This window comes from Dendrobates tinctorius, unplaced genomic scaffold (assembly GCF_039654945.1).
Source record: "Dendrobates tinctorius isolate UK_male_01 unplaced genomic scaffold, ASM3965494v1 ptg000054l, whole genome shotgun sequence".
NCBI lineage: Eukaryota > Metazoa > Chordata > Amphibia > Anura > Dendrobatidae > Dendrobates > Dendrobates tinctorius.
In genome coordinates this window covers 15,004,736-15,024,395 of record NW_027361722.1, presented here as the reverse complement: position 1 = coordinate 15,024,395, position 19,660 = coordinate 15,004,736, and the positions used below count along the sequence as shown (strand labels likewise).

The following is a 19,660-nucleotide window of genomic DNA, read 5'->3' as shown; positions in this document are numbered from 1 at the left end:
TATACATCATCTTGGAATAACCCTTTAAGAAGTGCTGCAATCTATACATCATCCTGGAATAGCCCTTTAAGAAGAGCTGCAATCTATACTTCATCCTGGAATAGCCCTTTAAGAAGAGCTGCAATCTATTCATCATCCTGGAATAGCCCTTTAAGGAGAGCTGCAATCTATGCATTATCTTGGAATAGCCCTTTAAGAGCCGCAATCTATACATCATCTTGGATTAGCCCTTTAAGAAGAGCTGCAATCTATACATCATCCTGGAATAGCCTTTTAAGGAGATCTGCAGTCTATACATCATCCTGGAATAGCCCTTTAAGAAAAGCTGCAATCTACACATCATCCTGGAATAGCCCTTTAAGAAGAGCTGACATACTCTGCTATCTGCGACACTTCAGTGACAGCTCTGCTGCCTAAAACCGACCAGTGACAGCCCGACAGGCGCCACTATTATTGATGAACCTCTCGAAGCAGAACGATTCGCGCCACGTTTCGCTCAGCGTCCGGCCAGGAAGATAAGAGGTCTTATCATACAAATGCAGCCGCTTGTGGCCAACATTACCAGAGTCTCCATCCTGGCTGCTTTTCCCAGGCTGGACGCTCGATAATTCTTAGTTACGGTCTTCCAGGTGTGAATTTTTAGTGAGCGTTTATATCCAAGGGGGCTTTTTTTTACCACCTAAAATTTGAAATTTACAGTCAGAGAAAGTTATATTCCGCATGGCTTCTCGTTACTAGTGGAATCCACCATGACCATATGTTATCCCTAGAAGAACAGCCATGTAAACGTTTAAGTCGTTAACTTGTGGCTCTCTAGTTTTTGTGCAACTGCAACTCCCAGAATGCCCTGACAAATGTAGGGTTGGTTAAAGGAGAGAGTGGTTATAAAGAGGGTCTCTAGCTCGGGAGGACACGTCCTGTCCTATCTTACACAGTCAACCCATTGATATGAATGAACAAGGCGTAATACCCCATTTCTCCACTGGTCGTGCTGTAGGGAAATTGAACACTTGCTTAGGTTTCCGCAACCGATCACTTCTGATTAGCTTTGATTAACAGCAAGTATAAAAAACATTTTTATCTGCTTATCATCAAGCGGCCCATCTAATAAGAATTTCTCCAAAACGGAGAACCCCTTTAATGGGGGGAAGCATTTATTTTCCTTTTGTCAAAAAAAAGATGAATGATCTGCATAAATACATCAAATATATTCGGGGATTGGGATAAAGCCAATCATTTTCTAATAACCTGTAGGCAACATCATTTTTTTTTTTCACGACGCTCTAAAATTTTAAAGGGTCTTGTTGAATCTCAAGGGTCGTTTTGAAGAAATTTTCTTCTTCTTAAGAGCCTAATTCCGGGAGATAAGAATCTTATTATCCCATCTCTTTACAGAAGATTAAGCCGAGAGCTTTCCTTATGTATAAATACAATTCCCAGGGCCAAAGGGAGGAATATTCGTAGATCCAGATGGGTTAACACTTTGAGGGGTTGCTCCCAACATTGGAAATTATCACTTCTCCACAGGATAGGTGATAACTTGCTGATTGGTAGAGGACCAACAAATGGGTCTCCAACCGATAACGGGAAGGGAGAATCTAAAGGGTACGGTGGTGACCACAGGTGCGCCACCGCACCATTCACTGTGCTCCTGGAAATATTGACTGCTCCCATTTAGATGGGGAATTTTTATTGACCCATTCACAGGATCATGAGGGTCCGAGTGGTTACACCCTCACCGATCGAGTTATCACTTTTCCTGTGGGTAAGTAATAACTTGCTATGTTGGGAATAACCGTTTAAGGGCTTGGGTTGAGCTATGACATTAACATGATTCACTTGCCACCCCAAAAGAGGCAAAAAGTGACGCGACCATCCCAAAAATGTCTACATTTTCGGAAATCTTTAGTCGTTCGCCGAAAGTGAGGTGCAAATCCTACCCCCCCATAGAAAAACATTCAAGTCATACAATGTCCATCAATCACAACAGCAACCGTCACGGGGCTATATGTCATTGCACCACCTACTTGGATTTTGTTAAAAGGGATTCCTAAAAATAAACTAGGTGTCTTGATCACAGCAATCAAGTCCAATCTGTATAGGCACTCCCCCCCCCCCCCAAGAATCAACTAATCAAATGGTTTCTTGATCTGACGCAGGGTAGAACCTGGAAGCAAGTGTTTAATATCTCTACAGCACTTCCACAGGAGAGAAGAGGTATTACACAATTCTCTTTGAAATCAATGGGCAGATGTGCTGGGTCCTCCAGACCAAAAAACCCTCATTGGTTGCTGCTTGCCACTTGTTTTAAAATTTGGAAATTGGATATTCGAAATGTTTCATTACAACCCCTTTAATTCCCTACCCCCTCCTAGGATTTTCCTCTGCAGACCATCTCTCCCACCTCTGCAGATGGTAAACTTTTCTTTTCCTAGTTCGATCGGGTGAAGGGGAAATGTCAGGAGGCAGCATCTGTTTTTCTGTCTAATTAATTTGCGGCCAAACGAGCAACGCCGCGTAGCCGCGATGATTTACTAACATTGTCATCTCTCCCGACCTTTTCCGTGTTGCTATCCGGAGTGGAATGAATGTGATGAACGCCGTGTGTTTGCCTAAGAATCGCGATTTGCATCTGTTCTCTGTGACGCATCCGCACGAGGCGGAGGATGGAGTGCGCGATGCTCAATGAGTTCTACAAGACCTAAACAAAGGGCCGGATTATTGAACGCTGCATAAAGAGAAGGAGTCATATTAAATCTCGTCATTCACGGGAACCTTTGGTAATTAATGGGAGTTTTTATTTTACATATATAAAGATTAATCATAGTATAATTAAAACGTTTTGCAAATTTTCCAAGATCTATCCTTGCAGCCGGTGAATGGGAACATTATTATTTAAAACCAAAATTCTTAAAAACCTTACAAACCTATCAGTTATAAACCGCTGAAGGAAATACAAATCTTGACGTAAAGTTTTAAACAAATATTTCTATTTTACTCCTGAAACTATTAGCATGGCTACGCAGGGCCTAGTACAACAATAAAAATGATGCCAGTCTCATAGAAATCGGATATACCAGCGCTGAGAAATCGAGCTTTGAAGTCACATGGAAATTAGGTAAATTGGGGGCGTGTTTGTGTACTTCGTATAAATTGACACGCCCCCCGAATGCACTTCAAGGCTAATTTGCATGTAACTTTGAAGCCTGATTTTTCAGCGCTGGCACGTCGGATTACTACAAGACAGGTATAATTTTTATTGTAGTATTCGGATCTAAACAACCGTAGTGTTAGTTTCATTTGTAAAATCATCCTAACACGTTCCCTTTAAGCTGTTTAGTTCATGTGTTTGTGACTAGACTGGATAAAACTGCAGCAAACTCTCAGCTGTGAGAAGTTCTATAGGAGGTACATGGATATTTAGGATCTAGACTTCATATTTCATGCCGGGAAACTCCTCGGTACGGAGGATTGTCTGATGCACAGGGTTATCCCACTGCGGAATATCGGCATTACATTATAGGGATCTTGTCCTGGAAAGGGTGCGTTCACAAGTAGAAGGTACGTTGCAGATTTTTCTGAAACGTACCAGTCGCTTATGCGCTACACGTGTTGCGTGCAGATTTCACAGCGTATTTTGTTGGTGATTTGCTGCGAATTCTGCGTAACAACTTGGCTTTTGAAATCTGCAGAGATTTTCAGCAATGTGTATATTTGTGAAAATCGTATCTTCTTACTGCATTATGTAAACGTGTGCCAAAAGAATACATTTAACCTTACATCAGAAATAGGTATAAGAAGCAAAATAAAAAAACATCAGATAAAGAAAGAACATATTATAAAGAACATATTATAAAATTACCGTATAACCCCAGAGGAAGCCACAGAGGTGGCGAAACACAAAAAGGTGACAAGTTCAATACTGTGGCTAGTCCACCAGTTATTTGGTGAAATTTTTTGCTTGCTCTCTTAATACTTATCTTCAGATATATGGAGAAATACATATATTCTTACATGTTGCGTATTTTTACGTAGTCGTAATTCTTTGGTTAATATTATTTTATAAACTATTGTATGGTAAAGCAAGTTGTGTCATTCAAGACTACAATTCGTGGAGCAAATACACAAGCCCTCATATGGTTAGGTCAACTAAAACCTAAAACAAAGTTGTGGAAGACGAGGAGGTAAGTACAATAGTAAAGAACAAAAAAATTGCGTGTCTTCAAGTGTTGTGTCTACACTTATCGTCCCTTTATCGTACCTGTCATTAGGCAAAGCACACTTTATCTGTAGAACATTGCATACATGAAATTGGTGGAAACAGAAGGTTTATAGTACAAAAGTATATAGTAAAGCAAAACCAGGCGCAATAAACAGGATTACACGAGACACATAAGAAGAGGAAATCCAGCCCACGAGGGTCTACAATGGAAGGGGATGGTGGGCGAGGTTAGGAAGGCTACTGTAGGATGCAGGCTTTCCTGAAGATATGGATGTTTTTGAAGGTTCAGAATGGGACAATCTAGAGTAGGGAGTTCCAAAGTATGGGCAAGGAGAGGAGAAATTTTGGAAGAGGTTTTAAGGGAAGTAGAAAAGAGAAAAGCGAAGAAGGAGATCTTGTGAGACACAAGTAGGGGGAACTTAAGTCAAGATGTATGGAGGGGACAGGTCGTCCACCAAATATTACGAGTAAGAAGGAACCAGATATTACGTTGGGGCTGTATGGAGGACACAGGTCTAGAGGTGGAGAGTAGAAATTCAAATTTCAATTTGCAGAACTCTGGTCCACTGGCAGCCTGAAAGGAGCCCCTCAAATTATCTTCTACTTGCCCAAATCCCTGCCAGATCTTTTAATTTGATGGACAGATGAATATATTAAGTCACGCCATGCCTGGGGATGTCAGCAGGTAGGAAGGGGTCCTCAAGGCTCTGGTCTGACTTACGTGGCCTCTAGACCATTGTGCTGCAAATCAATTCACTCATGTCTAGTGGGGAGGAATTAGGGGATTAGATCAGAGATGTACGGAGAAGACAGGTGTGGACCGGAGATTATAAGTGGGGAGGTATCAGGAGATTAGGTCAGAGACGTATGGAGAGGACAGGTGTGGACCGGAGATTATAAGTGGGGAGGTATCAGGAGATTAGGTCAGAGACGTATAGAGAGGACAGGTGTGGACCGGAGATTATGAGTGGGGAGGTATCAGGAGATTAGGTCAGAAACGTATGGAGAGGACAGGTGTGGACTGGAGATTATAAGTGGGGAGGTATCAGGAGATTAGGTCAGAGACGTATGGAGAGGACAGGTGTGGACCGGAGATTATAAGTGGGGAGGTATCAGGAGATTAGGTCAGAGACGTATGGAGAGGACAGGTGTGGACCGGAGATTATAAGTGGGGAGGTATCAGGAGATTAGGTCAGAGACGTATGGAGAGGACAGGTGTGGACCGGAGATTATGAATGGGGAGGTATCAGGAGATTAGCTCAGAGACGTATGGAGAGGACAGGTGTGGACCGGAGATTATGATTGGGGAGGTATCAGGAGATTAGGTCAGAGACGTATGGAGAGGACAGGTGTGGACCGGAGATTATAAGTGGGGAGGTATCAGGAGATTACATCAAAGATGTATGGAGAAGACAGGTGAGGACCGGGGATTATAAGTGGGGAGGTATCAGGAGATTAGGTCAGAGACGTATGGAGAGGACAGGTGAGGATCGGAGATTATAAGTGGGGAGGTATCAGGAGGTTAGGTCAGAGATATACAGATAGGTTAGGTGTGGACCAGAGATTATGACTGCAGACGTATCAGGTGAATATGTCAGAGATGTAAGGAGGGCACAGGTGTGGAATAGAGATTATGAGCATGGAGATATCAGGAGATTAGGTCAGAGATGTACGGAGAGGTCAGTTGTGGACCGGAGATTATAAGTGCGGAGGTATCAGGGGATTAGGTCAGAGATGTATGGAGTTGTATGGAGGGGTACCTTGCAGACCGGAGCAGATTAGGTCCGAGTGGGCCATGTATTGGCAGAGAAGTAACACGGGTAGAGGGTGATAATTCGGGTAGCAGAGCATTGGAGGGACGCAAATACATTTTGCACAATCCCATATACATCACTGTGCAAACAAATCCTCATTGTACTAAAGTACGATGTAACTAGATGAAGGGTGCACATATTTTTTGCTCTTGCATTTATTAAATCCCGACTCTACCGCTATGTATATACTTTACTCCTCTTCACCAGGGGATCGATATCCGCGTGTCAGCTCTCTGGCCGCGTCCCGCATCTGTCGCCTAATAATTCCAGTGTTCAGAATTATTCTGGAATTAACCCCCATCATAATGTCACCAGGGAGAGCGACGGGGGTTAACGACTCCGCGAAACATTTATGGAGAAGCTGCCAGGGCTGCAAATCTGTTTGGAGATCCCGAGGATCCCAGATACGCCGGAATTATGGAACAGACGCTGCAGCTGCGATGTATTCCCCAGAGGTGCAAATATTACAAGTTTAATGGCCCCTCAGTCGCCAGCTGCAGTAATGATGTCTTTCCTAAATGAATCTGATTTTAAACTCTGCATTTAGGCTGAAATTATCCCTCCAAGCCAGGCAGCCGAAATTACCATTCATTCCTATAGACCCCCCCCCGGCTCCTGCTCCTCCATGGACGCCGGAGAGACCTCGCTGCAATGATCCGACAGGGAATCCTTCATTAATCCTACAGACGTCATCAGGGAATCCCTACTGAGAGTGTTTTCTTCTGCTCGTCAAGCGCCATGCAAAGCAACAGGCAGATGACTACTGTGGGGTATTAAAGGGATTGTCCATCACTTTTTTTTTTTTTTTTTTAAATGGACCCATGGTTGTCTTAAAATTTCTTGGTTATGCTGCCCAGTTACAACTGCCGATCTCCTCACTTCCATTTCTGGCAAAGAATGTTAAGTGACCGCTGCAGCCAATCACCAGCGACCGATTGGCTGCAGAGGTCTCATGTTATCCAAGATAGAAAAAAAAAACATTCTCTGAGCTCTCTCTTCTCACTCAGATGGCAGATTACTGCTGCATCCAATCAAAAGGAAAAAGCAGTTAGCCAATTAAAGGATTAAGAGACGAACATTAGGGTCTCCTGGTGCAATGAGTCCCTTGGCATCTACACTGAAATTCACATATTTGCTGTATTTATTCTACAGCATCCCAAAAGTGATTGATAACATTCTAGCTGGCTGCAGCCACCACTAGGAGGCGCTCACTACTGGAATTTTACAATCTGTCTGCAGTGAGCTCCCTCTAGTGGTGGTCATAAGCAGACACAACTTTAGCACATAACTCCGTTGTGTCCCTAGAGGTGTATTCTCCACCATAAGTGATAGCTGCTCCTGTGTGTGTATAAGCATCGGATTGTGGTACTCACCCATTACAAGGACCTCTACACGATCCTCATTTTTTCCTTCCAGATCGTCAGAGACAGCCACAAGGCAATAGTAGAGGCCGCTGTCTCCCCACTGCACAGTGCCAAACTCAAGATCCGCATCTAGAACCAATGACAAAGACCGGCAAAGTTACGACAAGCAGGGAGAGAGAGCACATCACTGTTACACAGGTTAAAGAGGCTCTTAAATACATTCTATAAGAAAAAGTTCTTCAACTTTACAAAACTTCTTTGTATTTCAATTCCTCCTTTTATTTTAAGATTTCATTTTGCTGTCAATGAATGGACAGATCCTCTGTAAGATCACTGCCTCCAGCGACCAAAGAACAGGATTCAGGAACTTTTCTTCCTGTTATCACCCGTTACCAAATACAGCCTGTTAGGCCGTGATCACACATGTGAGAAACTCAAAGGAGTCTCGCATGTTAGTATCCGGCACTGCCGCCGGCACTCGGACAGGAGACTGCGGCTGCAAGTATTAACAATGGACTACTTCTTGCTAGAGATGGGGTGCACCTTATGAAAACCGAAAAACATGTATTTGGAAGTCGCCTTGCTACACTCATCAGGAGAGCTTTAAACTAGAACAATGTGGGAAGGGAAGCAAAAGGCCAGAAAAAGCCATACAGTCATGGCCAAAAGTATTGACACCCCTGCAATTCTGTCAGATAATACACAGTTTCTTCCTGAAAATGATTGCAAACACAAATTCTTTGGTATTATTATCTTCATTTAATTTGTCTTAAATGAAAAAACACAAAATAGAATGAAGCAAAAAGCAAAACATTGATCATTTCACACAAAACTCCAAAAATGGGCCGGACAAAAGTATTGGCACCCTCAGCCTAATACTTGATTGCACAACCTTTAGCCAAAATAACTGCGACCAACCGCTTCCGGTAACCATCAATGAATTTCTTACAATGCTCTGCTGGAATTTTAGACCATTCTTCTTTGGCAAACTACTCCAGGTCCCTGATATTTGAAGGGTGCCTTCTCCAAACTGCCATTTTTAGATCTCTCCACAGGTGTTCTATGGGATTCAGGTCTGGACTCATTGCTGGCCACCTTAGAAGTCTCCAGTGCTTCCTCTCAAACCATTTTCTAGTGCTTTTTGAAGTGTGTTTTGGGTTATTGTCCTGCTGGAAGACCCATGACCTCTGAGGGAGACCCAGCTTTCTCACACTGGGCTCTAAATTATGCTGCAAAATTTGTTGGTAGTCTTCTGACTTCATAATGCCATGCACACGGTCAAGCAGTCCAGTGCCAGAGGCAGCAAAGCAACCCCAAAACATCAGGGAACCTCCGCCATGTTTGACTGTAGGGACCGTGTACTTTTCTTTGAATGCCTCTTTTTTCTCCTGTAAACTCTATGTTGATGCTTTTGCCCTAAAAGCTCTACTTTTGTCTCATCTGACCAGAGAACATTCTTCCAAAATGTTTTAGGCTTTTTCAGGTAAGTTTTGGCAAACTCCAGCCTGGCTTTTTTATGTCTCGGGGTAAGAAGTGGAGTCTTCCTGGGTCTCCTACCATACAGTCCCTTTTCATTCAGATGCCGACGGATAGTACGGGTTGACACCGGACTGCAGGGCAGCTTGAACTTGTTTGGATGTTAGTGGAGGTTCTTTATCCAACATTCGCACAATCTTGCGTTGAAATCTCTTGTCAATTTTTCTTTTCCGGCCACATCTAGGGAGGTTAGCCACAGTGCCATGGGCTTTACACTTCTTGATGACACTGCGCACGGTAGACACAGGAACATTCAGGTCTTTGGAGATGGACTTGTAGCCTTGAGATTGCTCATGCTTCCTCACAATTTGGTTTCTCAAGTCCTCAGACAGTTCTTTGGTCTTCTTTCTTTTCTCCAGGCTCAATGTGGTACACACAAGGACACAGGACAGAGGTTGAGTCAACTTTAATCCATGTCAACTGGCTGCAAGTGTGATTTAGTTATTGCCAACACCTGTTAGGTGCCACAGGTTAGTTACAGGTGCTGTTAATTACACAAATTAGAGAAGCATCACATGATTTTTCGAACAGTGCCAATACTTTTGTCCACCCTCTTTTTTAAGTTTGGTGTGGAATTATATCCAATTTGGCTTTAGGACAATTATTTTTGTGTTTTTTCATTTAAGACAAATTAAATGAAGATAATAATACCAAAGAATTTGTGTTTGCAATCATTTTCAGGAAGAAACTGAGTATTATCTGACAGAATTGCAGGGGTGTCAATACTTTTGGCCATGACTGTACACCTGACAAATGCTATTGAGAACTCTGCTAGTAGAAATGGGAGGAAAGAACAAAGACAACAAAATCTAAATAATAAAAATATTGGAGAAAGAGAAACGAATCACAAACTAAAATGCTTCTATACTAATGCACAAAGCATGGGCAACAAACAAGGAGAACTGGAACTACAAACGCAGGAAAAGAAATATGATGTCATTGGAATAACTGAAACTTGGTGGGACAATACACATGATTTTAAAACAAGACTAGAAGGATACAACTTATTTGCAAGAAACAGACTTGATAAACGAGGAGGGGGTGTCGCATTGTATGTTAGAAACGCGTATATATCTGCACAGAGATCCAATCTTCAGAGACTGGGAGTTCTGTGGAAACTATTACAAGTACAGAACAATGGAAAGGACACCATTGTAGGCATTTACTACAGGCCGCCTGTGCAAGCTGAAGATATGGATGAACTCTTTATGCATCAAATGGCCAAGTTCTCAAAAAAATAAGACATAGTGGTCATGGGAAATTTCAAGTATCCAGACATTTGTTGGGAATCTCTCTCAGTCAAGAATAACAGGTCAAGGAATTTCTTATCCTCGCTTGCTGACAACTGGGTCATTCCATGTCAAGTGAACCAATGATTTTTACCTCTATATTTTTAATTCTTTTGAGATTTTGTTATTTGGTAATAGTGTGTTAGAGAATGCAAAATATGAAGGAAAAAAAAATTCTAGATTTTTTTTTATTTTTTATTGATTTTCAAAGTTCAGAATAAGTGTGAATTTCGGTGTTGCCTGCCTTAACATTTCTCCTCATAACTCAGGCTAGAAAAAAGATAGACAAACAAAATAAACACCAGTCTACCCAGAACTGTACAGGCTTTGACCAGATATGTCACAAGAGTATCTTTGTTAATATTTTACCCATGCGAATGCAAACACAAAAGTTTAAAACGCATTTCTGAAAAAAAATGTTGGTTTTTTTTTAGAAATTTCAAAAACTGCACATGTACCTGCTATGCTCCTAGCCACATCTGTACCAAAATTCAAGTTGGGATCATGATGGGATCATATTTTAAAAAATTAAACTATACAGTGTCAATTCCAAAATCTGGAATTCAGATCTGTTCAGCCTGTGGTCTAGAAGTGTGGGGTCTATATTTACCAAGTAATCCATGATTTTTAGATATTACAGTATTTATTATGTTACAGCTTAGAAGCAGGAGAGGACAGAGGAGAAAGCTTTGTTAGGGCTCAACCTGAGAATGAACAGGGGTAGACAGTGAATGCAGAGCAAATGACAGGCCAGCAGCTCTGTCAGTCACTGCCCACCGCAGAGTCAGAAAGTAAGACAGAGCTTTCATGTCCTAACATGTTCACTCTTGAACAAACAATAGTCTCTAAGGCATCAAGGGAGTCTGTGTGCTACAATATTGGTGAGTGTGTTTAAAGTTTGAGTAAACTTATATTAATAGTTTAATGCTTTTCTTATTAAGGGCTAATACACACAGCGCTATTCTGAGTGATCATCGTTCAGAAAAATGCCCCCCATTGATTTCAATGGGGTTAAACCCATGCAGTGTTTTTTGAAACACAGAGTGAGTAAATCACTGCTTGCACTACTTTTTGATCTGCAATAAACGCCTTTATTACTATTTATATAAAAAGCTGCCATCGTTTTCACTAGCGATTAAAAAGACTAATGCAGATATAGTGAAAACTCGGTAGAAAAATGTGCCAAAACCGCAGCGTTTATCCGCAGACAGAAAAAGCTGTGTGTGCATTAGCCCTAATACTCACTTTATAGTAACACAGTTATATCTCAAGTGTACTGTAAATCTTTATTTTTATTACCCATCTTCCTTACATAATATTAACTGTATTTTTCTCACACAGCAATGGCTGCTACTTCTCAAAGAACAGCATTTTATAATATATGCTGTTGCATTCTTTTTGAAAAAACTGGACACACAACAAGAAAAAAATCTTAGGCCGGTACAAGATTGGATGTTTAATATAAATCCATCAATCAATGCAGGCATGAAAATTTGTGACAGTTGTAGAAAGCAACTTGCAAAAGAGAAAAATGCTCAGCAGGCAGAAAATTTCGAAGAATCTGTAACTTCGAACACAGAGGATTTTATCCATCCTGATTTAACAATAGAGTATTTGAATAAATCACTTTCTAACATTGAAGAATCACCCATTGCAACATGGACATGCAAAAGAATAGAAAATGAATTTAACGTTGAACAAAAAGGTTTCATGTCTTGTCCTGATCCTAAACCAGGCAAAACATTAGATGAAGCTATAGTGGGTGAAGTGAAAGATTTTTAGAATAGTGATGAAGTGAGCCGAATTATGCTTGGCAAGAAAGATTGTGTGTCTATAAAAGTGAACGGTAAGGCCTCTTTCACACTTCCGTTTTTTACAATCAGTCACAATCCGCCAGGTTTTGAAAAAAAACGGATCCTCAAACTTTTTTGAGGATCCGTTTTTTTCCCATTGACTTGCATTAATGACGGATTGCTGTCCGTTGCATCCGTTTTTTGTGAGGATCCGCCAAAAGTTGCTGTCCGTCACCATCCTCAAAAATTTCAAAACGGAGCTTGTAACGTTTTTTTCTCTGGCGGATCCTGCAAACACTGATTTAACCCGAATATCTCTCTCTCTCTCTCTCTCTCTCTCTCCTTCCCGGCCAGCGATTCCTTTAAATTTCTTCATTTTCAGGATCCGTCTGAAAACGGATCCTGTGCCATCCGTTCACATCAGTTGAGAACGGATCCGCTTGTCCGCCTTTTTGGCGGATTATAACTGATGCAAAAAACTGAAGTGTGAAAGAGGCCTAAGAAAACTCCTGTCCAGAAGAGGCTGGTTCTTTCCAATTTGAAAGAAACCTATGAACTTTTTAAAGAAAAAAAATTCCACTTCTGCCAAAATAGGATTTTCAAAATTTGCTGACCTGCGACCGAACACTTGTGTCCTGGCTGGTGGTAGTGGTACACACTCAGTATGCGTATACACCAGAACACTAAGCTCATGATTGAAGGGGGTAAGCTGAAAGATATTCAGATTGGCGAGTCCAACCTTGGCGATTACAAAGTATGTCTGTCTCAAATATTGTGTCCAGAAAAGAGTTGGAGTTGTTATCTCAATATTTGCAAAAAATGTCCTTCAGTATTGACTCTCAAAGAAAAAATATTAAATTATTTTGAAGAGGCTATGGTAGATAATATAACTTATAAACAGTGGATAGCTGTTGACAGATGTACTTTTGACACAGTTTTTAAAAGTGCAGAACTTTTTGTAGAATGTTTTTGTGAACAGCTGATAGTCCTTAAGAAACACTCATTTATAGCTCGCCAACAGTCTGACTACTACAATCACCTCAAAGAAAGCATCAAACAGAATGAGGCAGTAATAAGCTTAGACTTTTCAGAGAACTATTCCTTTGTTGTTCAGGATGAAGCACAGTCATTTCACTGGAACAATGAACAAGCAACTGTGCACCCCTTTGGGATCTAGTACAATGAGAATGGAGAAATAAAGTACAAAAGTGTAGTTATGATATCTGAGTGCTTACTTCACGATTCAATAGCTGTTCATTTGTTCCAAAAAAAATTGATTTCAGTGAAAAAAACAGACATCCTACCAAGTTTGAGCAAGGTCTACTACTTCTCGGATGGCTCTTCTGCACAGTATAAAAACAGGAAAAACTTTATAAATGTATGCCATCACAAGAAAGACTTTGGAGTGGAAGCTGAATGGCACTTTTTTGCCACTGCTCATGGCAAAGGTGTATGTGATGGCTTAGGAGGCACCGTGAAACGCCTTGCAGCCCGGGCTAGCCTCCAGAGGCCATAATCAGACCAAATCTTAACACCCATGCAACTTTTCAAATGGAGAGAGAAAAATATTCTTAATATCCAGTTCATGTATTGTACAAACCAGGACTACAAAGAGGAGGAGAGTTTGTTAAAGCATCGGTTACAGGAAGCAGAATGCATCAAAGGGACTCAGCAATACCACACTGTCATTCCATGGAGTGAAACAGAAATAAAAACAAGGATTTTTTCATTCAGCAAAGACAGTGAAGTGCATGAAGTGGTAGAAGGCGGCACAAGATTGGCAATGGATGACATAACTGGTTATGTGACCTGTGAATATGATCGGCACTGGTGGCTGGCTACTGTACTCTCCAAAAATTGTGAAAATGAAGAAGTAGAAGTGACTTTTTTGCATCCTTCTGGCCCAGCGCCATCCTTTGTGTATCCAAGAAAACCAGATATTTTAAAAGTTAACAAAAATCAGATATTAACTCAGGTGGAGCCCAACACCATGACCGGCCGCACATACTCTTTGACACAAAAGGAAATGGCCATTGCTAGTAAGCGCTTATGGACCAGATTACGTTTCACCCACTAGAAGGGTCAAATTGTTGATAAAAGGCCAGTTTAAAAATGTACTATTAATTGTTTGATTAGTTCATATTTTATAGAACGAGGATTTAACTACTGTACTATTCTTCTTAAACACTTCATAAATGACATGTTTAGTGATGAATTGTTACATGTATAAATAGGTGGTAAAAATATTGGTTCTTTTAATCTTGTTTTTAACATATAATTTGGATGAGACCACTTAGAAAATCACACTTGAGGATTTTTTCTTTTGGTTTGTTCAATGTATTCAGGTTGAAAATGCTGAGCAAGTTGTGTTATGATGATTAAGATGGATTTATTCTGGCACTTCGGGATTTGTTTTTTGTGTTTCTTTATTGTTACATATAAATGTTGAGTTCAATACGCTGTAATTTGAAAAGAAAAAAGGAATAAACTCACACACCTAAAATCAGATGATTCAAGGCTTAAGAAAAAAAAATACAAATTTGATAGGTCCCAAGTTGAATCCCTGTACAAATATAAACAAGAACACAAGTAACGCACATGCATTTTTTCACCATTTTAAAACATACGTTTTTTTCACAATTGCGCATCAAAATTATGAATTTGATTTCACAAAAACAAAATGTAAAGAAACATAGTCTTGTGACATATCAAATGAAAGCCATTACCGTTCTGAGAAAAACGATGCCTCTCCCACCTTTGTATCTTAATTCTAGCCCAAGATATGATAAAAAATGTAAAGCCATACCAGGCCAAAATTCGCTCTTTTTCACAACTTTAGAAGTCTGTAAAAAATTAACTGATGAAGAAAAAAATTCAAAACTTTTAATTTGTAATTAACTAAACTTGTACTTCATAAAAACAAAAAATAAAAAAAATCTAAAGACGTCAGGTAAAAAAAATATTCATTTTTGGATCACTTGATATGGAATGACCCAACTTTGTCTTCCAAAAGGTAGGGGAGAAAACAAGGGGAACTGCTACCTTGGATCTAATCCTTATAAACAGGGAGGAAATGGTTGAGGAGGTAAGAGTGGCTGGGACCCTAGGAGGTAGCGACCATGATATTTTAGAATTTTGGATAACTAGAGGCAGAAGACCTGTGAAGACTCAGATGTCAAGGTTAGATTTCAGAAAGGTTTTAAAGGACTCAGAAAGAGAATTGGAGGGATCCAATGGCTGGATATCCTTAAGGACAAAAATATCCAGGAAGGATGGGAAATCTTGAAAAATGAGATTCTCAAAGCACAATCTTTAACAATTCCGAAAAGTGGGAAGAATAGGAAGCTTTTAATGAAACCAGGATGGATGAACACAGAACTTAAACGCATTCTAAAAAGGAAGAAATGTTTATTAAATGGAAAGAGGGAGGCATATCTAAAGAAGAATATAATGCTGTCTGCAGAACCTGCAGGGCAAGAATCAGAGTAGTAAAGCTGACAATGAATTAAGGCTTGCAAGAGACATCAAAAGCAATAAGAAAGGATTTTGGGGATATGTCAAAACTAAAAGAAAAATCATAGATGCTATAGGATTTTTACAGGACGAAAATGATGAAATGGTAAGAAAGGATGTTGAGAAGGCCGAAATTTTAAATTCCTATTTTGCATCTGTTTTCTCTCAGAAAGGAAATGTAACATCAACTGATCTTCACTGTCCGATTAAGGGAATAGAAGAATCCAGGATATCTATAAACAGAAAGATAGTGAGAAAACACTTAGCTAACATGTAATGTAAGATATGATTTTGCAGAACTTTCTAGAATCTCCCATTGCTACACACTGAGGAGACAAGCCTGTCATGTAGCTGCAACCCCCCCCTCCTTATCAGCTCTGTGCTTGCTGGTAACATGAAACCGTCCATTTCCTCTCGCAGCCTTCCCCCCTGCAAGGGAAAGCATTTCTTTGTTCTGAAAAATGCGGCTTGCATACAGGTATAGGAAATATTAAAAGAAGCTCCAGCGCACACTTCGCTTGTGACAGAGATATGAAACTCACATTTCTGCAAAGGGCACGAAGCCAGCTTTCTAAACCCTTAAGTTTCACAATTCTCAGACCTCCAGAAACTGAGATATGGATTGCTCCCAAATGGAATGTCCTAAGTATGGCATGCATGGTGTTGTTCTATTCTCTGCGATAAATCACAAACAATGATGTCCTATGTGTGTTGGTACGGGCTTCTCTCGTTTAGATATTGTTATTCTAAGTTTTGTAGCCAAATCATAAATTAGAGAAAGGGGGGTTGGACCTCACCAGACCGCCCATTTCGTGAGGTCACAGACCCTAGGTTATAGGTATTCCCTACCAAATTCCAGTCAGTCCAGCTGAAGTCCTCATGCCAGAAAGACGTGCGGATGAGTGGGGACGTTTGGCTAAGTGCCCCTCCCCCAGCCACATGGGATGCCTGATACCGACTAAGCACATGTGTTACTTTCTGTTCTTTTAACGCCTTTATGTTATATTTGTACATATTTAATGTCTCAACTTCATAGCAACTTTTATCTATGTAATCACTGCCCGCATTCTTTTGGGAATAAATGATAAAATCTATTAGCTCTGTCTCTATGCTCTAAGAAACGAACTATGCGCCTTTTTTAGATAATCACACTACTGTTCGGGTTGGCTTCAAACCCCTCCATTAAGTCTATAACTTAAGTGGAGAAGCAAGCAGCTGGTGGCAGCGTGGTGTGCGCGGCTGGTGAGGCTAGCTGGCAGTACAGAAGGGTCTTATATTGCTGAATGAGTGGTTGAGGCCACGGCATTGATAATTCGCTTACTGCAGTAGTCTGGTTGCCCGTGCACAACAAGCAGCCCGTCCGGCGACTAATTATCCTAGGTGCAGATCCCTGACTGACCTGAGGGTAAGGGGGGCGCTGGAGAGCTGCGAGTTCCAAAGTGGAACTGAGGAAGTGGGATATACATAAATCCCCGCAGTTCTTGGAAGGTTGTTAGCAGTGGTGGGGCAACCAAAATACCCCCCCTGCGATAAATTGTTAGAGCAAGATTAGCTTGCTGTGTTTTTGTCACATGGTACCAGTGGCAGGATAACTAAGATAAGCCCCCACTGTGCCTGTGATAGCCGTGTGCCGGCACTGCGTCACGTCCCTCCGTCCGCTGATAAACCCGTGTCGGTGGTGGGATCGTGACCTATTAGTGGCACAGGGTCCGCTGTCCGTCACAATTTGGCGACAGCGGTCTGCCGTTCCTCACATAACATAAATGAATTCAAGTCTCCAGGTCCACATGAATTACACCCCAGAGTACTGAAGGAGATAGCAGAAGAAATTTTTGAACCACTCTCTATAAGGCTAAGTGCACACGTAGTGGAACTCCCGCGGAAGTTACCGCGAGAATTCCGGAATTCAATTCCGCGGGAAAATCGCATTTTAAACTCCTGCGATTTTCCGGCAGAAAAACTAGCGATTTGCAAGCGTAATTAGCTTGCATAATGCTAGCGTTTTCCAAGCGATCTGTAGCATCGCTTGGAGAACTGATTGACAGGCTGGTCACACTCGTCAAACATAGTGATTGACGAGTGTGACCAACTTTTTACTATTGAGGCTGCCTATGCAGCCACAGTAGTAAAAAGAGCTAATGTTAAAAGTAATAAAAAAATTAAAAATCGGGTTATATTCTCTTTCGATGTCCCTCGCAGCGTCCCCAGGCCTCCGCGATGCTCCGGCAGGTCCCGTTCCCAGTGATGCATTGCGGCAATGACCTGTGATGGCGTTGCGGTCTCGCTGGACCGCTATAGTATCACGAGATAGCCACGTCAGCAAAGGTCATTATCGCAATGCATTACTGGGACGGGGTCTGCCACGTGTATCACTGAAGCCTGGGGACACTGCGCGGGACATTGGAAGGTGAATATAACCCGATTTTTTATTTTAATTCTATTTTTTACAGGGATATGGTAACCACAGCCCGGAGGACAGTCTCCTCTCCTCCGGACCGTGGGTACCGTCCGCAAATGTTCTGCTTACTTTTCGCATGGTGGGCACAGCGGAAAGTAAGCAGAACAATGCATTCCTATGTGGGGGGAATTGCCGCGATTCCGCAAAATAATGAGCATGCTGCGTATTTTTCCACGATGCGATTCCGCCGCGGGAAAATCCGCAGCATTAGCACAGCATTGCGGAATCCCATAGGATTGCATGGGATGCTGTTTTTTTGAGTTTTCGCGGCGAAATCGCGTTAAAAACCGCCACGAAAACACAACAAAAACGCAACATGTGAACGCAGCCTAATCTTTCAAAATTCTTGGAGAACAGGAGAAGTCCCAGATGACTGGAGAAGAGCAAATGTTGTTCCTATACTCAAAAAGGGCAAGAAGGTGGACCCAGGGAACTATAGGCTGGTGAGTCTAACTTCTATACCAGGAAAGCTCTTTGAACAAACTAATAAACAACATGTATGTAAGTACCTGGATCCTGGATAAGAATGAAGTGATTAACCAGAGTCAGCATGGGTTTGTAACTAATAAGTCATGTCAGACTAACTTAATTTCCTTCTATGACGGAATCACTGACTGGGTGGATCAGAGAAATGCTGTAGATATAGTATATCTTGACTTCAGCAAAGCATTTGACAAATTATATCACACAATCCTTATTGAAAAAATGACTAAGTATGGAATGGACAAGGCAACTGTTAGGTGGATTCATAACTGGCTTAATGATCGGACCCAAAGGGTAGTCGTAAATGGCTGCACATCCAGTTGGAAGAATGCCTCAACTGGGATACCACAGGGCTCTGTATTGTTCAACATATTTATCAATGATTTAGATGAAGTAATTGAGGGTAAACTGATTAAATTTGCTGATGACACAAAGCTAGGAGGGATAGCTAATACTAGAGAAGAGAGAGAGAGGATTCAAAAAGATATAAATAAACTGGAGCAGTGGGCAACTAACAGAATGGTTTTTAACAGGGAAAAATGCAAAGTACTACATCTGGGTAATTAAAATGAAAAAAGCATATACAGAATGGGAGGAATAGGGCTAAGCAAAAGCACATGTGAAAAAGACTTGGGTATACTAATAGATCACAGACTGAATATGAGTCAACATTGTGATGCAGCAGCAAAAAGGCAAATACAATTCTGGGATGTATTAACAGAAGCATACAGCTAAGGTCACGTGAAGTCATTATTGCCCTCTACTCCTCTTTGGTCAGACCTCATCTGAAATACTGTGGCCAGTTTTGGGCACCACATTTTAAAAAAGACAACAACAAACTGGAGCAAGTTCAGAAAAGAGCAACCAGAATGGTGACCGGTCTCCAACCATGTCCTATGAGGAACGATTACATGATTTGGGAATGTTTAGCTTGCAAAAAAGAAGACTGAGAGGAGACTTAATAGCTGTCTACAAACATCTGAAGGGCTGTCACATTGTAGAAGGATCATCTTTATTCTCATCTGCACAAGGAAAGACTAGAAGCAATGGGATGAAACTGAATGGGAGGAGACACAGATTATGCGCCGTTTTGACGCTGCGCCGAACGCAACATATTGCATTTTGTTGCGGTCGTCCCAGCACCAAAACGCCGCATACGGAGGCATCCGCATATATCCGCATGGCCTG

The 19,660-nt window shown here is 41.3% G+C and overlaps 1 protein-coding gene across 5 annotated transcripts in view; it reads right to left on the bottom strand.

The window, feature by feature from the left end:
• ILDR2 (immunoglobulin like domain containing receptor 2) overlaps window positions 1-19,660 on the bottom strand; it is a 260,220-nt gene that overhangs the window by 119,669 nt on the left and 120,891 nt on the right. For all 5 annotated transcript variants that reach the window (XM_073577128.1, XM_073577126.1, XM_073577125.1 and 2 more), the window contains exon 3: window positions 7,410-7,529. In XM_073577128.1, the coding sequence (XP_073433229.1) occupies window positions 7,410-7,529 (120 nt within the window). The remainder of the gene's footprint in view (window positions 1-7,409; window positions 7,530-19,660) is intronic.